Below are 22,041 nucleotides of genomic sequence, written 5' to 3'. Positions count from 1 at the left end.
CACAACCTTACAATTACATTTCCTCATTTGGTCATTTTCAAAATGCCACACATTTTTAATTCAAAAGAAGAATATTTGAGTCTTTTTGACAAGACTGATCTTTGGTCCGAAAATATGAGAGAACATTCCACAAGATTCTTTTTGTCATCTTGTCAGAGTAAATGCTTCATGTTCGGAGGCATACTACCTGCGGACTTGATACCCAAAGATTGATTCTTAACGGGATGGCATCCTTGTAGTCACGTAGACCATTCTGACAAGGCTGGTTTCATGTAGCATCCATTAAACATGATCTATGAATCTCTCCGTGATCAGATGATGTTTATCCATGTACATGTAAACCTAACGACATTGTAGATCTGAATTAACTTGGACTCAGTGCGTACCATTGTTTCGGCCAAAAAAAAAAGTCTCCGGTTTCTGGTATGGAGCTTGCTCCAAAAGTGGTGCGGCGACGCGGCTTTTTTTTTTTTTACCTGTTTTTTTTTGGGGGGGGGGGGGCTTCAAATGTCGGCTGATGACTGCAAATGGTGCCCGACTAAACTTAGTGCAAATATATGGGAGTCCAGAGAGGCCACATAAAGTTTATTCTCGATCATAACCCCATCTAAAAACACGTTAAAATTGTGCAGCAGCAGGATTCCAGTCAAACCAGTGAGTTTGGCGGTTTTGAGACATCATCTTGTATTGAAAAAAAAACTTCTTCATTTTGCCGACGCGCATGGCTACGGCGACGTGCGCGCATACCAGAAACCGGAAATTTTTTTTTTTTGGCCTTATCCACTTTGAAATTTGTGGTTTGTTTTGGTGTTTTTAATTTTAAATTTTTGTTTACTCTTGGAAACATTCTCTCCCTAGTCTGCCACGCTCTGCTAATATATTAATACTTCTTGATTTCAATTTCAATCTGATGTTGAAATTGGCAATATCATTTTTTTTTTCAATAATATCGGCTTGAAAATAAGTTGCAGTGCATGTTTCAAATGTTACTCGATACATTTAAATTGATTATAATCAATATCCGTTGGTCAATATATCGATTATCGCAAATTTCAACATCTACGGAGCCTTTTTGCAAATGTACATGTACATGTACCACCGTATAACGTAAGTTTTCTCTTTAGTAAAATGATATAAACAAATGTACACGTATACATGTACAGTGTAACCTAACTTTTATTTTTAATAAAAAAAAAGCTTATCTCAACTTCCAATTCGTGCACAACTGCCAAAAGGAAAGAAAAGGAATCCCCGGTTCCCCTTGCAGCACTTAAGGTGGCAGCCAGGCGTACGATCCAAAGAGACGTCGAACTGTGCATGTCCAAAAACCAAGAGCTGTGTTGAATGACGTCCATGCCCGTGGCCTGATAGGTGTGGGGCGCAGTAATAATGTTTTCCCAGAAATTGGGCACTGTTGTCCCAGTGTCTTGACGTCAGTTCTTTAAGAGTTCTTGGGGACGGACAAGGAGAAAGTGCTCGCATCACTGATGCACTAGTGGGCGTTTGGTTATTTGTAGTGTACTCACGGGCTGCGTTTGATACCCTAATGTTTTCGGTAATTGATTTCTCTTCTTTGTTTCTTTCTTTATCTCTTGCCTGAAATAAACCCCTGAATCTCAGAAAGAGCCCATTAAGGGATTAAAACTAAACACCTCACCGGCTTGTTTGTGTGAAATTGATCTCTTGCAGCTTCTGGCTGCGGGGATAATATTGAATTTGGACGTCATTCAAATGTCTGAATGTTGTTCAAGTTGGTAATCATTCCTGGAATTTTCTGTACATATTTTCAACTTCAGAGGCGTGTGGTTCTATAAATACAAATTCAGCGGGTTTTATCTGTTTATTCTTAAGTAAATATTGTGACACTCGTAGCTCTGTGAAGAGACACTAAGACTATTATCGCAATACACCGTAGAAGTGTGACGTCTCATGGGGCCATCTCAAATAGTGACATGCCCAAACCATAGAGATATCAAATTACTTTGTAGCTGACTGTAGTTATCACTCAGAATGTGATAGATGTCATTATTTTTTTCTTTTCAAACGGATGAATAATTGATGTAAAAGTGGGCAATAAGGCCCCCCCAAAAAAGTCTCTGGTATGCGCGCGCGTCGCCGTATCCATGCGCGTCGGCAAAATGAAAAAGGGTTTTTTTCCAATGAAAGATGATGTCTCAAAACCGCCAAACTCGCTGGTTTGACTGGAATCCTGCTGCTGCACAATTTTAACGTGTTTTTAGATGGGGTTATGATCGAGAATAAGCTTTACGTGGCCTCTCTGGTCTCCCATAATATTTGAACTAAGTTTAGTCGGGCACCATTTGCAGTCATCAGCCGACATTTGAAGCAAAAAAAAACAGGTAAAAAAAAAAAGCCGCGTCGCCGCACCACTTTTGGGCAAGCTTCATACCAGAAACCGGAGCTTTTTTTTTTGGCCTAAAGTACATGTATCTCTACGTAAGGCCAGGTTTTTATAGACACATCACCACAAGCAACGCCTGACCTCAGCGGCGTATGACCTAACCACTTCTTTTGCGTATTCCATTGTTGACGTCACAAAAACATTTTCAAAAATGCCATCCACAGGGGTGTGAAACCTCAGCCTTAAAGCTGATTTCAGCTTGATTTGATTTGGATTTCAGCTTTTTTCCCTCACTTGCTGTGTACAAAAGTATAGGAGATTTCCAAAGTTCAGCTTTTTTACACCTTTTTCAGCTGTTTTCAGCTATTTTTATCAGTGGTCACTCACACCCCTGATCCACTTAGAAGCCAAAAATCACAAAATAGCAGTCATTTAAAATGTCTTCTTTTTTTGGGGGGGGGGGGGGAATTTGACAAGCACAAACAACATTCATTATTGAAAAGTACATTTGTACCATTATAAATATGCAAGGATGAACCAGGTGGTACCGGTATGCCAAAGTTGAGAAAATTATTACAATTTTAGTGCTGGAGTAGTTGTAACAGGCCCAGAATTTCGTCGAACTAAAAATGATATGATAAAATCTCACCAGAGAACTGTTCGGCCAAAAAAAAAAAATAGTTCTGCTTCTGGTTACCCTACCTACCCTATTTTGACAGCCCCTACCCTAATTTTTTTTTTGGGGGGGGGGGAATGAAAAAAACCTGAAAACCATCAATTACTACCTTTTACCCTTGACTACACACAGACACCTCCAAATGATCGTACACAAAAAAATCCCCCCCCCCAAAAAAAAAAAAATAATTACCTACCTACCTACCTTATCTTCAAATGCCATGTAATTGGAAGCAGATTTTTTTTTTTTTGGCCTTATTGTCCATCTGTGATATCTCATTACATAAAAGAGTGTATCATGGTTTCTCTGTGGCATTTGTCCGCAGTATTGTTGCCTTTTTGCAAATTTTGATTAAAAACCAGGAGGGGGGGGCGATGGATTTCAAAGATTAGACTTGCTGATCATTGTGAATAAATGAAACGTGATCTGTAGTTTGGTCACGTTTGCATGCACGTAGCATGCGTGTTAGATAGTATCTCTGATCAATACAACCTAGCTTAGTTTAAAGGGTCCATGTGAAAAGATTTTCTTAGGTACACATTTTGCGCAACTTTCTACTCCTCTTAAATGTATGCGAACTATTTGACACCCCTTTTTGGTTAATTTTATTAAAATGTGCACTCCAAAATTTGCTCATTCAAAACATTTTTGAGAAACGGTTACTCATTGGCTTACTGCCATGTACTTAACACAACAACGAATCACCAAAGAAAAGAATATTTACGACAACAAAATGTCAAAAATTCTAGCAACTTTTGGCGCAGAAAGAGCTGTAACATTGAGGTTTCTGCCTGAAATGACATCACACTTTTGCTCATGAAAATATGGAAATTTGCATTAGCATAAAAATGATAAAGGCACCAAAATACCCTTGAAAATGCCAAAATGAAAATTTAAAAATAAGGTTTCATCAGACACAGGTGCATTTTGAAGGATTTCATAAAAAAAAAAAATTTAACTTTTTATTTTTTTAAGTAACAGCGCTTATACTTGGACTTTTATGTATGATTTGATAAACTGTCGTGTGCAAAAAGGATGAATTAATATTTTTCTTTCATCATTTAAAACAAACATTGCCGTTAGGGGGAAAGTTTTCTATGATTATGTGCTAAAGCAAGTGTCAAAGAAGATTAACTTCATCCCTAATTTACGAAGACTTTGGCTTTTAAAACCGGTCCATCTCACAATGAACATATGGTGAGGGCACCCATATACCAACTCTGTTTACTTTAACCCGACGGCGATACTCTAAACAAATTCAATTAACGTTTTCAGCGCGGATTAATAACCCGCATTCCATGGTTACCCAACATTTTCTCCCTCTTTCCCTCTATACCTTCTATTCCATTGCACTCACGAGAAGCCGGTCGCTACGAATCGCGAGCATTGACCGGGCTACTTTCCCCGGAGGCGTTATATGTGCGGAGAATAAATGTCAAGAGTGCTGACTAGATTTGAACTAGTCTCCCCAATAATTTGCATTTTCGAGCTCAAATCCTGGGGGGATTAACTAAACAATGTTCAAACGTTCATAACTAAACAATGTTCAAACAAATTTACACATGTGATGCGATCAAGCTAAATGAGACGTTCGTCGGCAATTATGATTTTAAGATACAGCCCAAAATAGGTCAGTAGAGGTGGACATTTCAAAATTGACTTTTTTTGTAAAATTGGAAGGCTACTTTGCCTACATACATTGTGTATGTCCTCTTTCATGTCAACTATTTTTTGTTCCGAGAAGAGGTAGTTAAAATGTGACATTTTTGCTAAGGTGTTAATATTCAATAACCTGAAATAAAGCATGTTTATTGTGGCTTAATAAACACTTCAATTTTGAATCGTTGATTTCTCTCTTTGATTTCTCTATTTTCTTCTTTCTGATCTGACTGTGTTCTAAGTCCCCTAACTTCTGAACGGAAGGTCGTATTCACTTGGGGTTTTCACCAAATATAAACTGAAAGATAGCTGTTTTTAAAAATGTTCAAAAAAAAATTGGTAAGGGCCGACAAACGACTCACTTAGCTTGATCGCATCACATATGCAGTATATATTTAAAAAAGTTTGTAGTTCAATTGTGTCAATCAATTGATCTTTATTTGAAAAAATATGGTTTTCTGTGTTTGTAATTTTGTGTTACTTTTTTACGAGGGAGGGACTAGGAGCAAGTTGATCGACTCGAGCTGAGCTTTCGTCTGGATAAATCCTCAGCAGTGTCTGCATTATCAGTATGCCATGATTGATTTTTGGGGCAGGTCTACTCTTACGGATCGCTTTCATTCTTAGGACTCCAACAGATTGGCGTGGAACAAAAAAAAAGCTTGAAATTTGACCCAGTTATCCGTCGTCGTTTGAGGCCGACCAGGATTCTCTTTCCTGCCCAGTTCCGTGGTGCGGTGACTTCGCAGTCAATTTTGTCGTCTTCGTCTCGGATTATATATTCCAGTATTCCAGAAAATTCAAGCAGCGTCCCCTTGCGCCTCCCCAGATCTGCGCCGGAGAATCTGAATAGAACTTCAATGTTTGATTTCATATTAAACTGCAAGGGATGAAGGCTTGCATCTATAAGACATGCAGTGAAGACGGATCATAATGGTTTGGGTGCAATCCAGGCCGACTCGACAAAGCTTGATTGGTGACATCTTTGAAGGAATATACGCATTTGCATCGATACATCAGTGCTCTTATTGTGGGGCTCTACAGTTGCAAAACAGTGTTTGAATTCAACTGGTTACATAAGAAAGAACATTCACTCGCTATTGTGTTGCGGCTTTCATCCGATCAGGCGCAGTCAATAAATTCTTGGTTCTGGTAAGAATTTTGCTCAACTTTCTACACCTTACCTGCTGTATCTGTTATTATTACATGTATACACCCGGTATATTGGGCTTCCAAGTAGTAAAAAGAAATCAGTGTATTGCATACCAAAGTGACTATGCAATATTGTATTACATGTATTATAGCATGGGCATCCCTATAACAATATTGTTATTGCTTGTGCAATATTATACAAATATTGAGTGGCTCAGCGTGGAATGGGAGGAATATTATCGCAAGGTAAAATCTGGACTTTTCCATTTCACGAGGCGAAGCCGAGTGAACTGGAAAAGTCCAGATTTTACCGTGCGATAATATTCCTCCCATTTCACAATTTAAAGCCACTCAATATTTGTTTTATATAACTGACATAGATCCTTTTCATTTGATATATTTGAACTTTTTTTCAATGCAAAACTGGAGGAAAATGTATTTCCCTCTTCCAAGCCACCCTTTCACGAAAATGTTTGAACCCAACGCTGTAGCGCTGGCTCTTTGGAATGCTACGCGCAACGCTGAACGCGCACACCAGCATGCATTTGCACACAAATACCGCGTCATGATCTTAACTGTTGAATAGTATTTCCCATTCCCCATGGGCGGATAGTACTTTTTGAGCCGCGGCATGAATGGGAGCAATAACGAATGCCACGTGATGTGAGTTCCACCAATCAAATGACAAGGATCTGTATGTCGGTTATATAAATTCTTCTATCCCCCCTCAAAGCTTTGCAATATTTTGATGTGAAATGTGTCGCTTAAAATGCGGTTCCTTCAAAATTACTTGAAATGTACTCCGTTTATGTTCAATATGAAAACTGAACATTGGTCATTTTAAAAAGAAAATTTAGAGTATTATTTAATGTTGATTGTGATTGCTTAGCCAGTTTAAAGTCAGTCATGAAAGTCATTCTGTCAGTGACTCAGTCAGTCAAGTCAGGACGGAGAAAAGGTTCTTCAAAGGATACTTTTGCATATTTCACCACACTGTATGAGTAAAAATTAATTGCCTACTATTCCGTTTTCTATAATTAGACCATTGAAATTAAAACGTGGAATTACGATCGCAAACCGATTGACAAAATTGCCAGCTGGCCGGAAATTCCCATTGAAGGTTTCATTATCCTTATCGGGTGATGTATTGCTTTGAGTAGAAGTTCAGTACGGGTCACGTTAAGCACACCCACTTAATTTCAGTTTAATCAAGCCTTATTGCATGAAATTGCCACCGGATGAAGGATCATTATTAAATGACTGAGCAGACAATCGGCATAAACCGGTAAGCTGGTTAATCTAATTTTAACTCATTAATCAGTTAAATTAACTATTCAAATATGCAAATAAGTCTGCTGGTCCAATCATCTCAAAGTAGGATTTGCAAAGACTGTTCATCGTTAATTATATAAGTTGACTTTTGAAATCCCCTCCACAGAAAAAAGTAGTGGGAAAAATAATCACATAAAACCCATAAAATAAAACTGGCTGCATTAAAAATTTATTTTGGTCAGTGGTTCGATATTTCCGATTCGGTATTTAACAACGTGGATGGTACATAGCTGAGCACCCAGCTTACCGGCATATACCGGTAAGCTGCTTAATCTTATCACAACTCATTAATCGGTTTAATTAACCATTTGTTATGCAAATAAGTCTGCTGGTCCGATCATCTCAAAGTAGGATTTGCAAAGACTGTCCATCGTTAATTGACTTTTGAAATCCCATCCGCAGAAAATAGTAGTGGGGAAAAATAATCACATAAAACCCATGAAATAAAACTGGCTGCATTACAATTTATTTTGGTCAGTGGTTCGATATTTCTGGTTCGGTACTTGTCAACGTGGATGGTAAATAGCTGAACATCCAGCTGTGCTACAACAGTTGCTTGTGCAAACAGATCTACGGCAAGAGTGTTGCCGAGCTTTGCCTGTATTCAAACACTAATAGTGTGTAACACATCAGAAGCAGAAACTACTCTGGTGAGTGGTGAAGCCTTTGTCGATCTGTCGTCTTCCATCAGACAGAGCGAGATTCTGTCGCAGGCTTTAAAGACATAGCACTACAAACGGGGAAGGAACGCTGATGCTAAATTTGTCGCCTGTTAATGGAGCGTGCCCGTTGGAAAGTTCCGGCCGTTGTGTTTTGACCGACACGAGGCAACATCAAAGTCTCTCTTTAACAGACTTTGACGATAGTTCTGCAAAGGGGAAGAATTAACGCCTAGCAGAATTTGCTACCTGTTAACGGAGCGTGCCCACCAGAAACTTCCAGTGGTTGTTTTTTGGCCGACACGAGGCAACATCAAAGTCTCTCTTTAACAGACTTTGGCAACATTTCTACTAAGGGGAAGAATAAACACTGAGCTGAATTTGCTACCTGTTAATGGAGCGTACCCGTTTGAAATTTCAAGCGATTTATTTTTTGCCGACTCGAGTAGTCATCAGAGTCTAAATCCGGCTGAACCTCAACCTGGCACTTGTCTTGTTTTGAGGGACGAACTTGCCAAATATTTTGATATTTTTTTCATTTTTTATGTTTCATTCTCAAATTTTGTTTTCTCTCCAATAAGTGAATTATAGAGGGAGAGATTTATGGGTTTTAACTGAGCAACATTTGGATGACGCATCTTTAGATACCTAATGTCAGCTCGTGAAAAAAATATGGTTCCCCGTTGTTGAATTCGCCCGGATTACAATTGATCCGTCGTACGTAGTTGGACTGTTCTGCCTTGTTTTTCTGACCCACATGTCGCAGTGGCTTTGCCCAGCTCTCATCAATATTTCATTTTGCATTGCGAGGAAGGTAACTGCACTGCAGGCCTCACAACAAGAGGATTTTTCAACACCTGTTTGTTAAACGCTTGTTGTTGTTTTTTGGCTTGCGATTGGGTTCCTGGCAAGACGTAACCTTTTGGGAGAGAGACCCATCTTTCTGCAACTAATGGAATCATTTTCAAGATATATTTGTGGACAGGATTGAGCTTTGTTTGCCGTCTTGTTGATTAAGGTGACTTTTGTCGCTGGATGACTTGAACACACTGCACAGCCAATTTGAACTCCGCGAGGACTTTGGAAATCATGAGAAAACCTCTCCAAGCTAGCCGCGCTGGTAGGCATCTTGCACAACTTCAGCCATCTGTTCTCGAAACATGAGCATATCACTCAATCATTTATTTGTGGTCTTTTTTTTGCATGGAAATGTCATGTTGTCACTTTACATATTTCTTTCTTCGTTATTTAGATAAAATATCACAATTTTCACTGATATTTACATGTATCTATGATGAACCAAAGGCTATTTTTTAATGTAGATTTTTATTTAGTTGATGTCATACTTTATAATATTGTCATATGTTCATTTTGGTTTTGCCTGTCTTGGGTACATAATTATATAGTGCAATGTATTCGTTTAAGTATAGAGTACCGAAGTGAATACATCACGAGCACAATTATGTGTGTAAAAGACATTAGCGCGTGATTCAGCCCATGAACCAACATGCACGCGTACTCCATTCGTTTGCACTACACTTCCCGGTTCTAAATGACGTCACACTTCGTTACTCTGCAACTTTTGAGTCAGTAAGAACTACATGTATTGTAAGAAGTACATGTAATCTTGTCATTTTGGGGGAAAAATTAAGTTCTTAATTAGCTTGACACCTACCACGTAGCACACTTTACTTTTGAAATGTTGTGTAGGGTGAAATTTGAATGAAATGTGGACTCATTGGTTGTATTGCACATGCCTAAGTGAAGATAAGTAGGACAGTGACTTGGTCATGTGTGAGAGTTGAAATCCATATAAGTCCAAAGAGATAAGATTTCAGAGGAGTCCGAATTTCATATGACACCGGTGCCACGGGCGTAGATGCACACTTGGAACCTAATTGGTATTGCAGAGCCACGCTCATATAATCATGCCTTGAGCATCTATGTATAATAAGCTCGGACGATAATATTCAAAACGACTTGAGAACGACCAGGGTGATGCACATGTAAGCGGGTTACATGAGTTCACACAAGATTTCCTTAAAATATTGCGGTATGTCACATGATAATTTTCAACCAATGAAATTTCTCAATCCATTTTGTGGCTACACAAGATTTTGTGAAATACGTCACATGATAATTCTAAACCAATGAAATTTTACAATCCATTTTGTGGCCGCACAAGAATTTGTGAAACACGTCACATGATAATTGTCAACCAATGAAATGTCTCAATCCATTTTGGGGCCACACAAGATTTGCTTTCTTTTTTTTAAATTTTTGGCGCATCTTAAAAGGGTTCATGGTGCACTTCGAAATATAATTGGAAAATCACGCCAAAATCTAATTTCTCTGGAACTTTGTTGATTGTACTTTAATTCAAGATTTATGAACGGGAATGTTTAGAGCTCGATGAAATTTCACAGTTGTGTGAAATTTGAGGTAAAAATTTTGCTCTAGCAAGGCGCTAGAGGCAAAAAATCCAAGTTCGCCACGTTAGGGTCTGTTCCACGTTAGGGTTCATCAGCAAGGTACTAGAGGCGAACAATCAAAGTGTTCCACGTTAGGGGCCACCCCACGTTAAGGGTACACCACAATAATTTTGTTGCTTTTTCCGTGTTGTCATTCCTCCAGATTATCCCATGAAAGAGGAACTCATGAATCAAATCGCCAGTTTCCAGCGTAGCCGGCTCAACGAGCAGCGGTCCAGCATCTGCAACCTGCCGGGCCTCAAGACCAACAATGAGGAGGTGCTGGGCCAGCTGCTGCAAAAGGGCAACCAGGGCGTGCCCGATGACGACTTCTTTGATATGCTAATGAGATGTCAGGTAAGCTTAACACATGCAAATCCATTTGCATACATTTGCATACATTTACATTTGAATGTGGGGTATGCAAATGAGATTTATTTGGATGACAACTTGTGTTTTTGTTCAAAAGGGCAACCAGGGGGTGCCAGATGATGACTACTTTGATATGCTTATGAGATGTCAAAATCTCATTTGCATACATTTGCATTAGAGTATGGAATGTGCTAATGGTTTATTTGGATGACAAGTGTTTTTGTTTTGTCAAAAGTTGATTCTCAAAAAAATTGTCACTTTAAGGAGCAAATTATTTTTAAAAAAGGGGACAAAAGTTTTTTCTTGAATAGTGAATTTTTTGGATACTTTAAAACCTCAAATCAAATGGTATTAATCATCTGACAAGTTTTTATTTAAGCACCCAAAACTCTAAGCTTGAGTCTTGAATTAAACATGCACTTATTTTTTAAAAAGGTCTGGCCGCCACACAGAAGTGGACTGGAAAAGGCAAACCAACTGGAATTTATTTCTTCCTTTTTTTGTAGATTTTTTTTCTGAAAAATTCAAATGTCATTAAAAGTCAATTGTAATTCCTGAACAGATTTTACCAATCACATTTTGCAATCCTCAAACATATTATTCTGTCTTTTTTAAGTTTATTGTTTTAAGTTCTCGTTAATCATTGAATATTGGACAAACATATTGAACATTTCAGAGCCAAAAGAAAAATTGATTGCGTATTTCCCTGACGAAGTATCAATATTTAAACATCTGCCATTCAATAAATTGTTGAAAGTGTCCTACATGTATGGATTTTCCTAGTTTTTACCAGAGCCATTAGACCTAAAAAGCGTAGGCACAAGTTGGACGTCATCGCTTTTGTGAGACTTCCAACAGAACCCTATATCTGAGAATTGTTATTGAGATCAATCATTGTGCTAAAGCTCTTGATGAAAATATTTACCCCTCATATTGAATATATCAATATATTTTCTGCACATATGCTAAATTTAAGGGGTGTTGTGACAGGATTCCGTTATTAATGCTCGTAAAATTGTGTGCCCGAAGCCACACTTTTTAAAACCACCTTCCGTGATTGTTTTCCTTTGATTGAACCATTTCAGGCAGAATTATTTCACAGGGTATTTTTGGGACTAGCCCTGTCTTCACTTTGATCAGGGTTTTCCTCATTATTTCGGTCGAAACAAACTTTCACACTCGATCGGTCGATGTGTTTCCCTTTTTTTCCGGGTGCTTACCAATATTCCCACGTGCCTTCCATGCAGGGCTCCAGGATTAACGACCAACGCAGTGAGCCCCCGGTCTTACAGCCTGCTCCCACCGTCCCCGATGAGGACTTCTTTGCCTTGATCCAACGCGTCCAATCCAAACGCATGGACGCCCAACGGTCCGACAAGGGACCACAAGATCAGACGAAGTAATCACCAGTCACGAGACTGCATTGCTTGAAGCGAGACGAACGCGTATCCGGACTTTTCGGCCGAGTCGGCATCGCACTTTATTCACATCACAGTCACCTTGATCGGAAGAGTCTGGAGCGGCCATTGGGTGACTTTCGTAAACATTTGCAAATGCCAGTCTCTTGAGGGCGCTGTTCGTGTGGGCGCAAGTCGAATGCGCGTCTGAACAATGTACATTGATTCTGTGATGTTCACTATGATGAAAATTAAATAACAGTGTGATCTTGTGTGCGATCGCTGCGTAGTCCTGTATTGTGTGGTGTGTGTGTTCAGGGGAGTGTTACTGATATTGACATCCTTTGGGAATGGAGGGGGATAAACATCCCCTGGGTAGGGGAGGGGTCATGCTGCATGGGGGTGGGTTACGGCTGAAATTTTTCACGGAGTCATTCCAGGTGGTTATAAAACTCAGACGTAGAAACTCCCCCAAAGGTACACAATGGCACAGCACCATTTTATAGCCACTTGAAATACCCAAAAAAAAGAACACGCTTGATGAACTAACTTCTAGTTTTTCAATAGCCTGGTCCAAGATTTGATTTCAAATTTATTTTCTCAGTACAATGGAACTTCGCTATACCGAACACCGCTATATCAAACATTCAGCTATGCCGAACATCGTCATTGGCCCCTGATTTTTGTGTACAAAACGTACTGAACATTGTTGTTGAAAAATGGCAACAGAAGAGCAACAAGTGGCTATTATCTCCCCAAGGAATAGAAGGGGAAAGCCACCCATTGCTCTAGGTAGTAAGCTCAACTGTGTAACGGTAAATTACATAATTCAATAGTCGGCACATGTTCAAAGTCTTTCTGTAACTACTAGTACCAGGGCATGCAGGGTGAAGTTCTGAAGGGGGCTATTTATTGAAAAGTGAGTACCGGAGCGCCGGCAGCTTAAAATCGCTATACTGAACGATCACTATTATGAACAATTTATGTGGATCCCGCAATGTTTTTATAGCGGCGTTCCACTGTACAGCTGGTTGCCGACAAGTGCGGTAAAGCCAACAATATCAAGTCTTGGGAATTTTGGCAGCGCTACCCAGGAAATTCCGAGCATACCTCACGCATTCAAGCTTTATGTGCACACATGAGCTGCTTAGAATTACCTGGATTGCCAGTGATCGGGAAAATAAAATTCAAAATTCAATCTTGGACGAAGACGAGTCACTTGATGCCATTAATGGGATTCATTGGTGTTTCTGCCCGTGTCATTGCACTGGCAGTTTTTAATAAGTGTATCGGTTGGAAATTAGTTCCAATCGATGTGCAAAATACGGTGCGAAAATGACGTCAACTTTGTAACACGTAATAAATATCGCAATGGTTTTTAATTAATCACATCCTACGTGTAGCATTCTCCGCCACTCAAGCAGTTGTTGAAACATTTTACTGAAACTCTTCCAAGTTTTCACGATTCTGCAACAACTGTTTGAGGTTTAGTAAATTGTCGAGGTGCCTTTTTTAAAAACTTCTGTCTTACTTGAATACATATGTAGTTTTACGTGTTTTATTTATTTTAAGGGAGTTGTAGTGATGTGTAGATATTTACCACATATTTCAAGGGTTTATCTCTCTACTTTTTTTGAGAGCAGTTTAGAGTCTTACCTGATGATCTTTTTCATCCTGTTTGGTCGGTACATGTGTTGCGTATTTAGGTCTATTCTAAACTGTAGGCCTAGGAGACGAACACAACAAAATATTTGAAAATGGGCATATGGGAAGACAGCTATGTAAGAACAAAGGGAAAGAATGTCGCATCCTGACGCCACTTTTTTTCATGTTATCTCAATGAACGTCAGTCATTTCAAAAACATTGAAAAGATATGAATCTGGACTTGAAACATTTCCAATTTTGTTAAAAAATACTTTGAATAAATGCACTCAACTCGGCATTGACTTTGTATGCAACCAAAGAAGTTGCGTCCGGATACTACATTTTTTCCCAACAAAGGATGTTTTTTTGATTATGTGGAAAATAACAGGCCTAAACAAATTCCCAATAGCCAAATTCTTGTTGGAATTTGAACTGTGTCAAGCAAGCACACATGTATTAACAACGAAAAGCCACTATACAGCAGCATCGATAAGTGTTCATTGTTATGGCCCATGTCTTACCATACAACAGTGAATGAAACTTGGTTCTGATACAGACCTGCCTGTTAAGCCCCGCCCACAGCACACTCGGGCACTAATTGCGCATCTCCAATACCACACTGCATGTTGCAGTCACATGTGTCATTAAACGCATGTGCACGCATGTCGGACTTTAGTGAACGTATGTTGGTCATTAATCACAGCTGTGATTGGTCAAGACATCATGAGGTGGGGCTTAACAGGGTGGGGCTTAACGGGGCGGGGCTTAACAGGCGGGGCTTAACACATCGGTCTATTGGTCTTTGGTCTTGGTTGAACTATGCAACAAACCCTTGTGTGGTTGTTCGTGAGCATTTGATGTTTAGATGATCAATAAGCCTGACACTTTCTTCTGTATTTTTGTTGTTGGCTTGTTGACTTGTCCTATCGGTTCTCAGGGCCCAGCTCAATAAGCAAGTATGGCGAGTACTCGACTACTCTCAAGTAATGTCCTCACGAGTACTCGAGTTGTAAAGTACACAACACGCCCAGGACTACTGGGCATTACACCAACGATATTAACTTAGTAAATGTGAGCTGAATGCTTTGATAATCTTTTTGTTACACATATCGAGTCACCGTTGAAGATGTAGGATTTCAGAGTAGAGTTCGACGTAATTAGAAATGGTCCAAACACAGTTCAAGCCTGTTAATTTTAAAATATGAAAACTGGCCACTCGCAGCAGTTTTCTCAGTTAATTACGCTGTATAAACTTAAACTGTACATGTAACTAGTGTCTTAGAAACCCATGTTTGTAAACCTGTAAATACTCTCCACGTCCATGTAAATGAAGAGAATTTGTAAAGATGTGTGATTCTGGGTGAGGTTTTTAAGTACATCGGTGAACAAGTTGGTGGTTTTGGGGTTTTTTTTTTTTTTTTGAGGGATGCGACTTAATTTTTTTATATGTATGTACAGGAACAAAACCCGAAACAAAACTTGTAAATATCTTTTAGGGGTTTTGGTCCCCTAGCACTCGGCTTTTTATGGAGCTCGTGTGCTGTATATTTCTGTTGATTATAATCAATGAATGTAGATACGTATTTGTAAATGAAATGAATGAATGTGTTGAATGTAGCGTCCAAACAATCCGGTCCTCGTGTGCACGTGGGCCGAGTTTTATTCAAATCGTAAGTAGACGAAAAATGATGTAATAGACACGGAACGGTACCACTGCACAATAAAGCAGCACGGTGTTCTCTGAAATACACAAATGTTGTTTCAAACTTGTCTTATCCTTGCCGGTTTTTGTAAAGTTGTTTTTAAAAAAAATTCATTTGGTCTTTGTTTAAGGCAATTGGACAAGTGAACCTCTGAAATTTCAGGGTGAATTAAAAAAAGGCATCCCAAATGGCAGGACCAATTTTGAACGAAGTTGTGCCTGTAGCACTTTCAAAATCTAGGCTATGAAAGCCCAATCAATGGGCTTTCTTTTAGTACAGGAATCATTCAAATCACTCATGTACTTTTCAAGTTACGGGATTTTAAACACAACCACCGTTTTAATTTCTGTGCACGGATCACAGAAAAGGTGTGCGTTCTTTCAGCAAAACGAAAACAATTCACACACATCCCAGGCCCCTATGTTAATTCGTGTTAATGGCTTAAACGCGCAATTTCCCCATTCTAGAATTATTCCCATAAAAGACCTTTTTAACTTTGAACGAAGTTTTGAAAAATGGTGTTATTAATGGAAAACATTCCAACTCTTATGTTATCTATAAATAACCCCGACACTTGGTATAATATTGCAAATATTGAAGAAACATTGATTCATGTTGTGCTCTCTTTCTAAAGGCGGAAGCAAGGGCGGATCCAGGGGTGTTGGGGGGGGGGGGCAATGGGGGCCATCCCCCACCCCCCCCCCCCCCAAAAGAAACCCATTTTTTTAAGTGACGACGCAATAAAGGCAGGCACTACGTACACCACAATGTGACCACATAGAGCTATATTAAATATAATTCTATGGTACACCACCATCTTTTCTATTAAAAAAAATGGTCAAAGTGGTCAAGTTTGTCTCAGTTCGCACCACATGATCGCATCTACAATCCCAACAAAAATTCAGGGCCCTTAAGCGTGCCCTGAACCCTACGCTGTATTTGACCAACTTTTTGGGACCCAAATTTTGTTCCCCCACTCCACCACCCATTGAAAGATTGTGGCCAACCTAACCCGGCCGCAAGAGGGGTATTGAATATCATGAGAAACAGTCCAACGATAAAAATAATATGATCGAAACAATGTAGTGTTTTACACGCGAAAAATTCACATTGATTTTCATCGGATTGCATTTGTCGCGCCTAAAACACTGTATTGTTACGGTCAATATATTGCTTCATTGTTTGACGGTTTCTTAAGGGAATGAATGTGTGCTCCGGAGGTTTTTTTTCACTCTGTTTAAGACTGCTTAGAGTCTGGGTGCTGATAATTACCCGAGCCGGAGGCGAGGGTAATTATCAGCACCCAGACTCTAAGCGGCCTTAAACAGAGTGATAAATACCGACCGAGCACATATTCATTCCCATTCATAAATACCTTTTCGGTGAAAAAATATCAAATAATTCGTTCAAAAAATCCCGATTTTGTTCAACAAGTTCACTTCATGCTTTTTGAAACATCCCTCTAGCAAAATAATGGAGTGTTTTGCTGGCGAGTAAGATGTAAACAACCCTTTTATGGAGATTGACGCGCGCGTAGCATGTTCTGCGCGATGTCACGCAGAACGCACCTGGGGCGTTGCGTTTTGAATTTAGAACTATAAAATTCTGACTCGCTGGTAGTGTTGCGCATGCCTACGTGAGGATTGTGAACGTTCAACCAATGAAACAGTAAGAGGCACTGGATTTTTAGGAGTCCACATTTTATTGTGACACTGGAAAAGTGTTTAAGACCGTGCTAGCCAGCATGTTTTATCATCCGTTTAAGACCGGCCAAGTGACGGGCTCTCGACCAATAGGATCTGAGGTATTTATGAATATGAAATTAAATCTCCTAATGTTAAGCATAATGACTAATCACTACACGAAAATTTAATTTAAAACTTCTTGTATTTCTGGAGTCGTTGCCCCCCAAACGAGTTTGGTGGTGGATAATTATCGAGACCACTATTTATGTGGCGCGCCCTCTATTAAATAAAAGAATATTTGTGCGGATGCTGCACTATTGAACAAAAATAACAACTCGTTTTCCGATCAAAAACTCAAGAAAAACAAGATGTATTAAACTGAAATTTCGTGCACTGATTTTCCACAATGTGTGTCAGAGGTGTATTGAACATCATGAGAAACAGTGCAACAATAAAACTAATATGATCGTAACAATATAGTGTTTTACCGCGCGAAAAATCTACATTGACTTTCATTCGGATTGCATTGGTCGCGCTTAAAACACTGTATTGTTACGGTCAATATTGCTTCATTGTTTGACAGTTTCTTATGAAATTAAATCTCGTAATGTTAAACATAATAACAAATCACTAGACGAAAATTCAATTTAACATCTTGTAGGTATTTCTGGAGTTGTTGCCCCCAAAACGAGTTTGGTGGTGGATAATTATCGAGAACACTATTTATGTGGCGCGCCCTCTATTAAATAAAAGAATATCGGTGCAGATGCTGCACTATTGAACAAAAATAACAACTCGTTTTCCGATCAATAACCCAAAAAATACAAGATGTATTTAACTGAAATTTCGTGCAATTTATTTCTACGATGTGTAACAGAGGGGTATTAAACATCATGAAAAACAGTCGAACGATACAAATAATACGATCGGGGGCAACAATTCCAGAAATACAAGATGTGGTCTCGTATAAAAAGTGGTCTTTATAATTATCTACCACCAACGAGTTTTGGTGGTGGATAATTATCGCGACCACTATTTATGTGGCGCGCCCTCTACTGAAAGAATATAAAAGTGTGAGACCAGCCGATGCTGCACTACTGAACAAAATTAACGACTCGTTTTCCGATGAACAACTCAAGAAATACAAGATGTATTAAACTGAAATATCGTGCACTGATTTTCCACAATGTGTGTCAGAGGTGTATTGAATGTCATGAGAAACAGTGCAACAATAAAGATAATATGATCGTAACAATGCAGTGTTTTACACGCGAAAAATCCACATTGATTTTCATTCGGATTGCATTGGTCGCGCTTAAAACACTGTATTGTTACGGTCAATATAGCTTCATTGTTTGACGGTTTCTGATGAAATTAAATCTCCCAATGTTAAATATCATGACAAATCACTACACGAAAATTCAATTTAGTACATCCTGTATTTCTGGAGTTGTTGCCCCCCAAACGAGTTTGGTGGTATATAATTATCGAGACTACTATTTATGTGGCGCGCCCTCTACTGAAAGAATATTCAAGTGCGAGACCAGCCGATGCTGCACTATTGAACAAAATTAACAACTCGTTTTCCGATAAACAACTCAAGAAATACAACATGTATTCAACTGAAATTTCGTGCACTGATTTTCCACAATGTATGTCAGAGGTGTGTTGAATATCATGAGAAACAGTGCAACAATAAAAACAATATCATCGTAACAATGCAGTGTTTTACACGCGAAAAATCCACATTGACTTTCATTCGGATTGCATTGGTCGCGCTTAAACCACTGTATTGTTACGGTCAATATTGCTTCATTTTTTGACGGTTTCTTATAAAATTAAATCTCCTCATGTTAAACATTATGAAAAATCAATCCACGAACATTCAATTGAATACATCCTGTATTTCTGGAGTTGTTGCCCCCCAAACGAGTTTTGTGGTAGATATTTATCGAGACCACTATTTATGTGGCTCGCCCTCTACTGAAAGAATATTAAAGTGCGAGACCAGCCGATGCTGCACTATTGAACAAAATTAACATCTCGTTTTCCGATGAATAACTCAAAAAATACAAGATGTATAAAACTGAAATTTCGTGCACTGATTTTCCACATTGTGTGTCAGAGGTGTATTGAATATCATGAGAAACAGTGCAACAACAAAAACAATACGATCGTAACAATGCAGTGTTTTACACCCGAAAAATCCACATTGACTTTCATTCGAATTGCATTGGTCGCGCTTAAACCACTGTATTGTTACGATCAATATAGCTTCCTTTTTTGACGGTTTCTTATAAAATTAAATCTCCTCATGTTAAACATTATGAAAAATCAATCCACGAAAATTCAATTGAATACATCCTGTATTTCTGGAGTTGTTGCCCCCCAAACGAGTTTTGTGGTAGATAATTATCGAGACCACTATTTATGTGGCTCGCCCTCTACTGAAAGAATATTAAATTGCGAGACCAGCCGATGCTGCACTATTGAACAAAATTAACATCTCGTTTTCCGATGAATAACTCAAAAAATACAAGATGTATAAAACTGAAATTTCGTGCACTGATTTTCCACATTGTGTGTCAGAGGTGTATTGAATATCATGAGAAACAGTGCAACAACAAAAACAATACGATCGTAACAATGCAGTGTTTTACACCCGAAAAATCCACATTGACTTTCATTCGAATTGCATTGGTCGCGCTTAAAACACTGTATTGTTACGATCAATATAGCTTCATTTTTTGACGGTTTCTTATAAAATTAAATCTCCTCATGTTAAACATGGTGACAAATCCATACACGAAAATTCAATTGAATACATCCTGTTTTTCTGGAGTTGTTGCCCCCCAAACGAGTTTTGTGGTAGATAATTATCGAGACCACTATTTATGTGGCGCGCCCTCTACTGAAAGAATATTCAAGTGCGAGACCAGCCGATGCTGCACTATTGAACAAAATTAACAACTCGTTTTCCGATGAATAACTCAAGAAATACCAGATGTATTAAACTGAAATTTCGTGCACTGATTTTCCACACTGCCGTGTCAGAGGTGTATTGAATATCATGAGAAACAGTGCAACAACAAAAACAATATGATCGTAACAATGTAGTGTTTTACACGCGAAAAATCCACATTGACTTTCATTCGGATTGCATTGGTCGCGCTTAAAACACTGTATTGTTACGGTCAATAAAGCTTCATTGTTTGACGGTTTCTTATGAAATTAAATCTCCTAATGTTAAACATCATGAGAAATCACTCCACGAAAATTAAATTGAATATATCCTTTATTTCTGGAGTTGTTGCCCCCAAACGAGTTTTGTGGTAGATAATTAGTGAGACCACTATTTATGTGGCGCACCCTCTACTGAAAGAATATTCAAGTGCGAGACCAGCCGATGCTGCACTATTGAACAAAATTAACAACTCGTTTTCCGATGAATAACTCAAGAAATACAAAATGTATTCAACTGAAATTTCTTGCACTGATTTTCCACATTGTGTGTCAGAGGTGTATTGAAAATCATGAGAAACAGTGCAACCATAAAGATAATACGATCGTAACAATGCAGTGTTTTACACGCGACAAATCCACATTGACTTTCATTCGGATTGCATTGGTCGCGCTTAAAACACTGTATTGTTACGGTCAATAAAGCTTCATTGTTTGACGGTTTCTTATGAAATTAAATCTCCTAATGTTAAACATCATGAGAAATCACTCCACGAAAATTCAATTGAATATATTTTTTATTTTTGGAGTTGTTGCCCCCCAAACGAGTTTTGTGGTAGATAATTATCGAGACCACTATTTATGTGGCGCGCCCTCTACTGAAAAAATATTCAAGTGCGAGACCAGCCGATGCTGCACTATTGAACAAAATTAACAACTCGTTTTCCGATGAATAACTCAAGAAATACAAGATGTACAAAACTGAAATTTCGTGCACTGATTTTCCACATTGTGTGTCAGAGGTGTATTGAATATCATGAGAAACAGTGCAACAACAAAAACAATACGATCGTAACAATGCAGTGTTTTACACGCGACAAATCCACATTGACTTTCATTCGGATTGCATTGGTCGCGCTTAAAACACTGTATTGTTACGGTCAATATAGCTTCATTGTTTGACGGTTTATTATGAAATTAAATCTCCTAATGTTAAACATAATGACAAATCACTACACGAAAATTAAATTGAAAACATCTTGTATTTCTGGAGTTGTTGCCCCCCCCCCCCCCCCAAGTGAGTCCCAAAAAATGCTTTAAGTACTTTTCCTAGTTTTTCCTAGTTTTTTGTTTGCTTGCCCCTATACTTTTCCCATTTTTTTCTCTTCAAATTTCTACTTTTTTTGTCCACAACTCCGAAAAAATGTAGTTTTTCATAACAGTGTTAATAATAAAAATCACACAATGAAGGGCTTGGGCGCAGAAGTATGGATATTCTTCCAAGAGCTTAGTTGAGGATGGAGCACAAATGTTGTGAGTACAGAACATGCCAATGAGGCTTATGATGCTGTGGACATGGGTGAGTATCAACAAAAACTACTCCTGAAAGCCTGCAAAAGTCCTACTTTTATCCTGATTTTGTCCTCCAAAGTCCTACTTTGTCCTTTTTGGTGTTTTTTTTTTGTTAATTATGATTCTACCATTCTACTTTTGCACCTGGGTTTCCTTTAAAGCCTACATACAATTTATTATGTAGACATTGTGATATGTCTTTGTCAGGCATGCCTTTGAAAATGGTCATGATTTTGAATCGGGAGGCCGAGGGAGCATTCATCATGCGTATTCTTTTGTCCCGCACACTAAAATAGCTCCTGAATAGCTCGGATAAGATCTATTACATTCCAGGAATCTTGCACAATAAAGACCCCCCCCCCAAACCTAGTTCTTTGCAACACCCGTGGTGCCAT

The 22,041-nt window shown here is 38.7% G+C and overlaps 1 protein-coding gene across 1 annotated transcript in view; it reads left to right on the top strand.

The window, feature by feature from the left end:
- Nucleotides 1-15,491, top strand: part of LOC119720583 (G-protein-signaling modulator 2-like) — a 63,087-nt gene extending 47,596 nt beyond the window's left edge. The window contains exons 14-15 of the mRNA XM_038190308.1: nt 10,475-10,668; nt 11,931-15,491. Of these exons, the coding sequence (XP_038046236.1) occupies nt 10,475-10,668; nt 11,931-12,086 (350 nt within the window). The 3' untranslated portion in view covers nt 12,087-15,491. The remainder of the gene's footprint in view (nt 1-10,474; nt 10,669-11,930) is intronic.
- Nucleotides 15,492-22,041: the final 6,550 nt, after the last annotated feature.

The sequence above is a fragment of the Patiria miniata genome, unplaced genomic scaffold, assembly GCF_015706575.1.
Source record: "Patiria miniata isolate m_02_andy unplaced genomic scaffold, ASM1570657v1 HiC_scaffold_9, whole genome shotgun sequence".
NCBI classification, from domain to species: Eukaryota; Metazoa; Echinodermata; class Asteroidea; order Valvatida; family Asterinidae; genus Patiria; species Patiria miniata.
The sequence above is the reverse complement of the archived record's forward strand: the minus strand, read 5'-3'. Positions and strand labels throughout refer to the sequence as shown.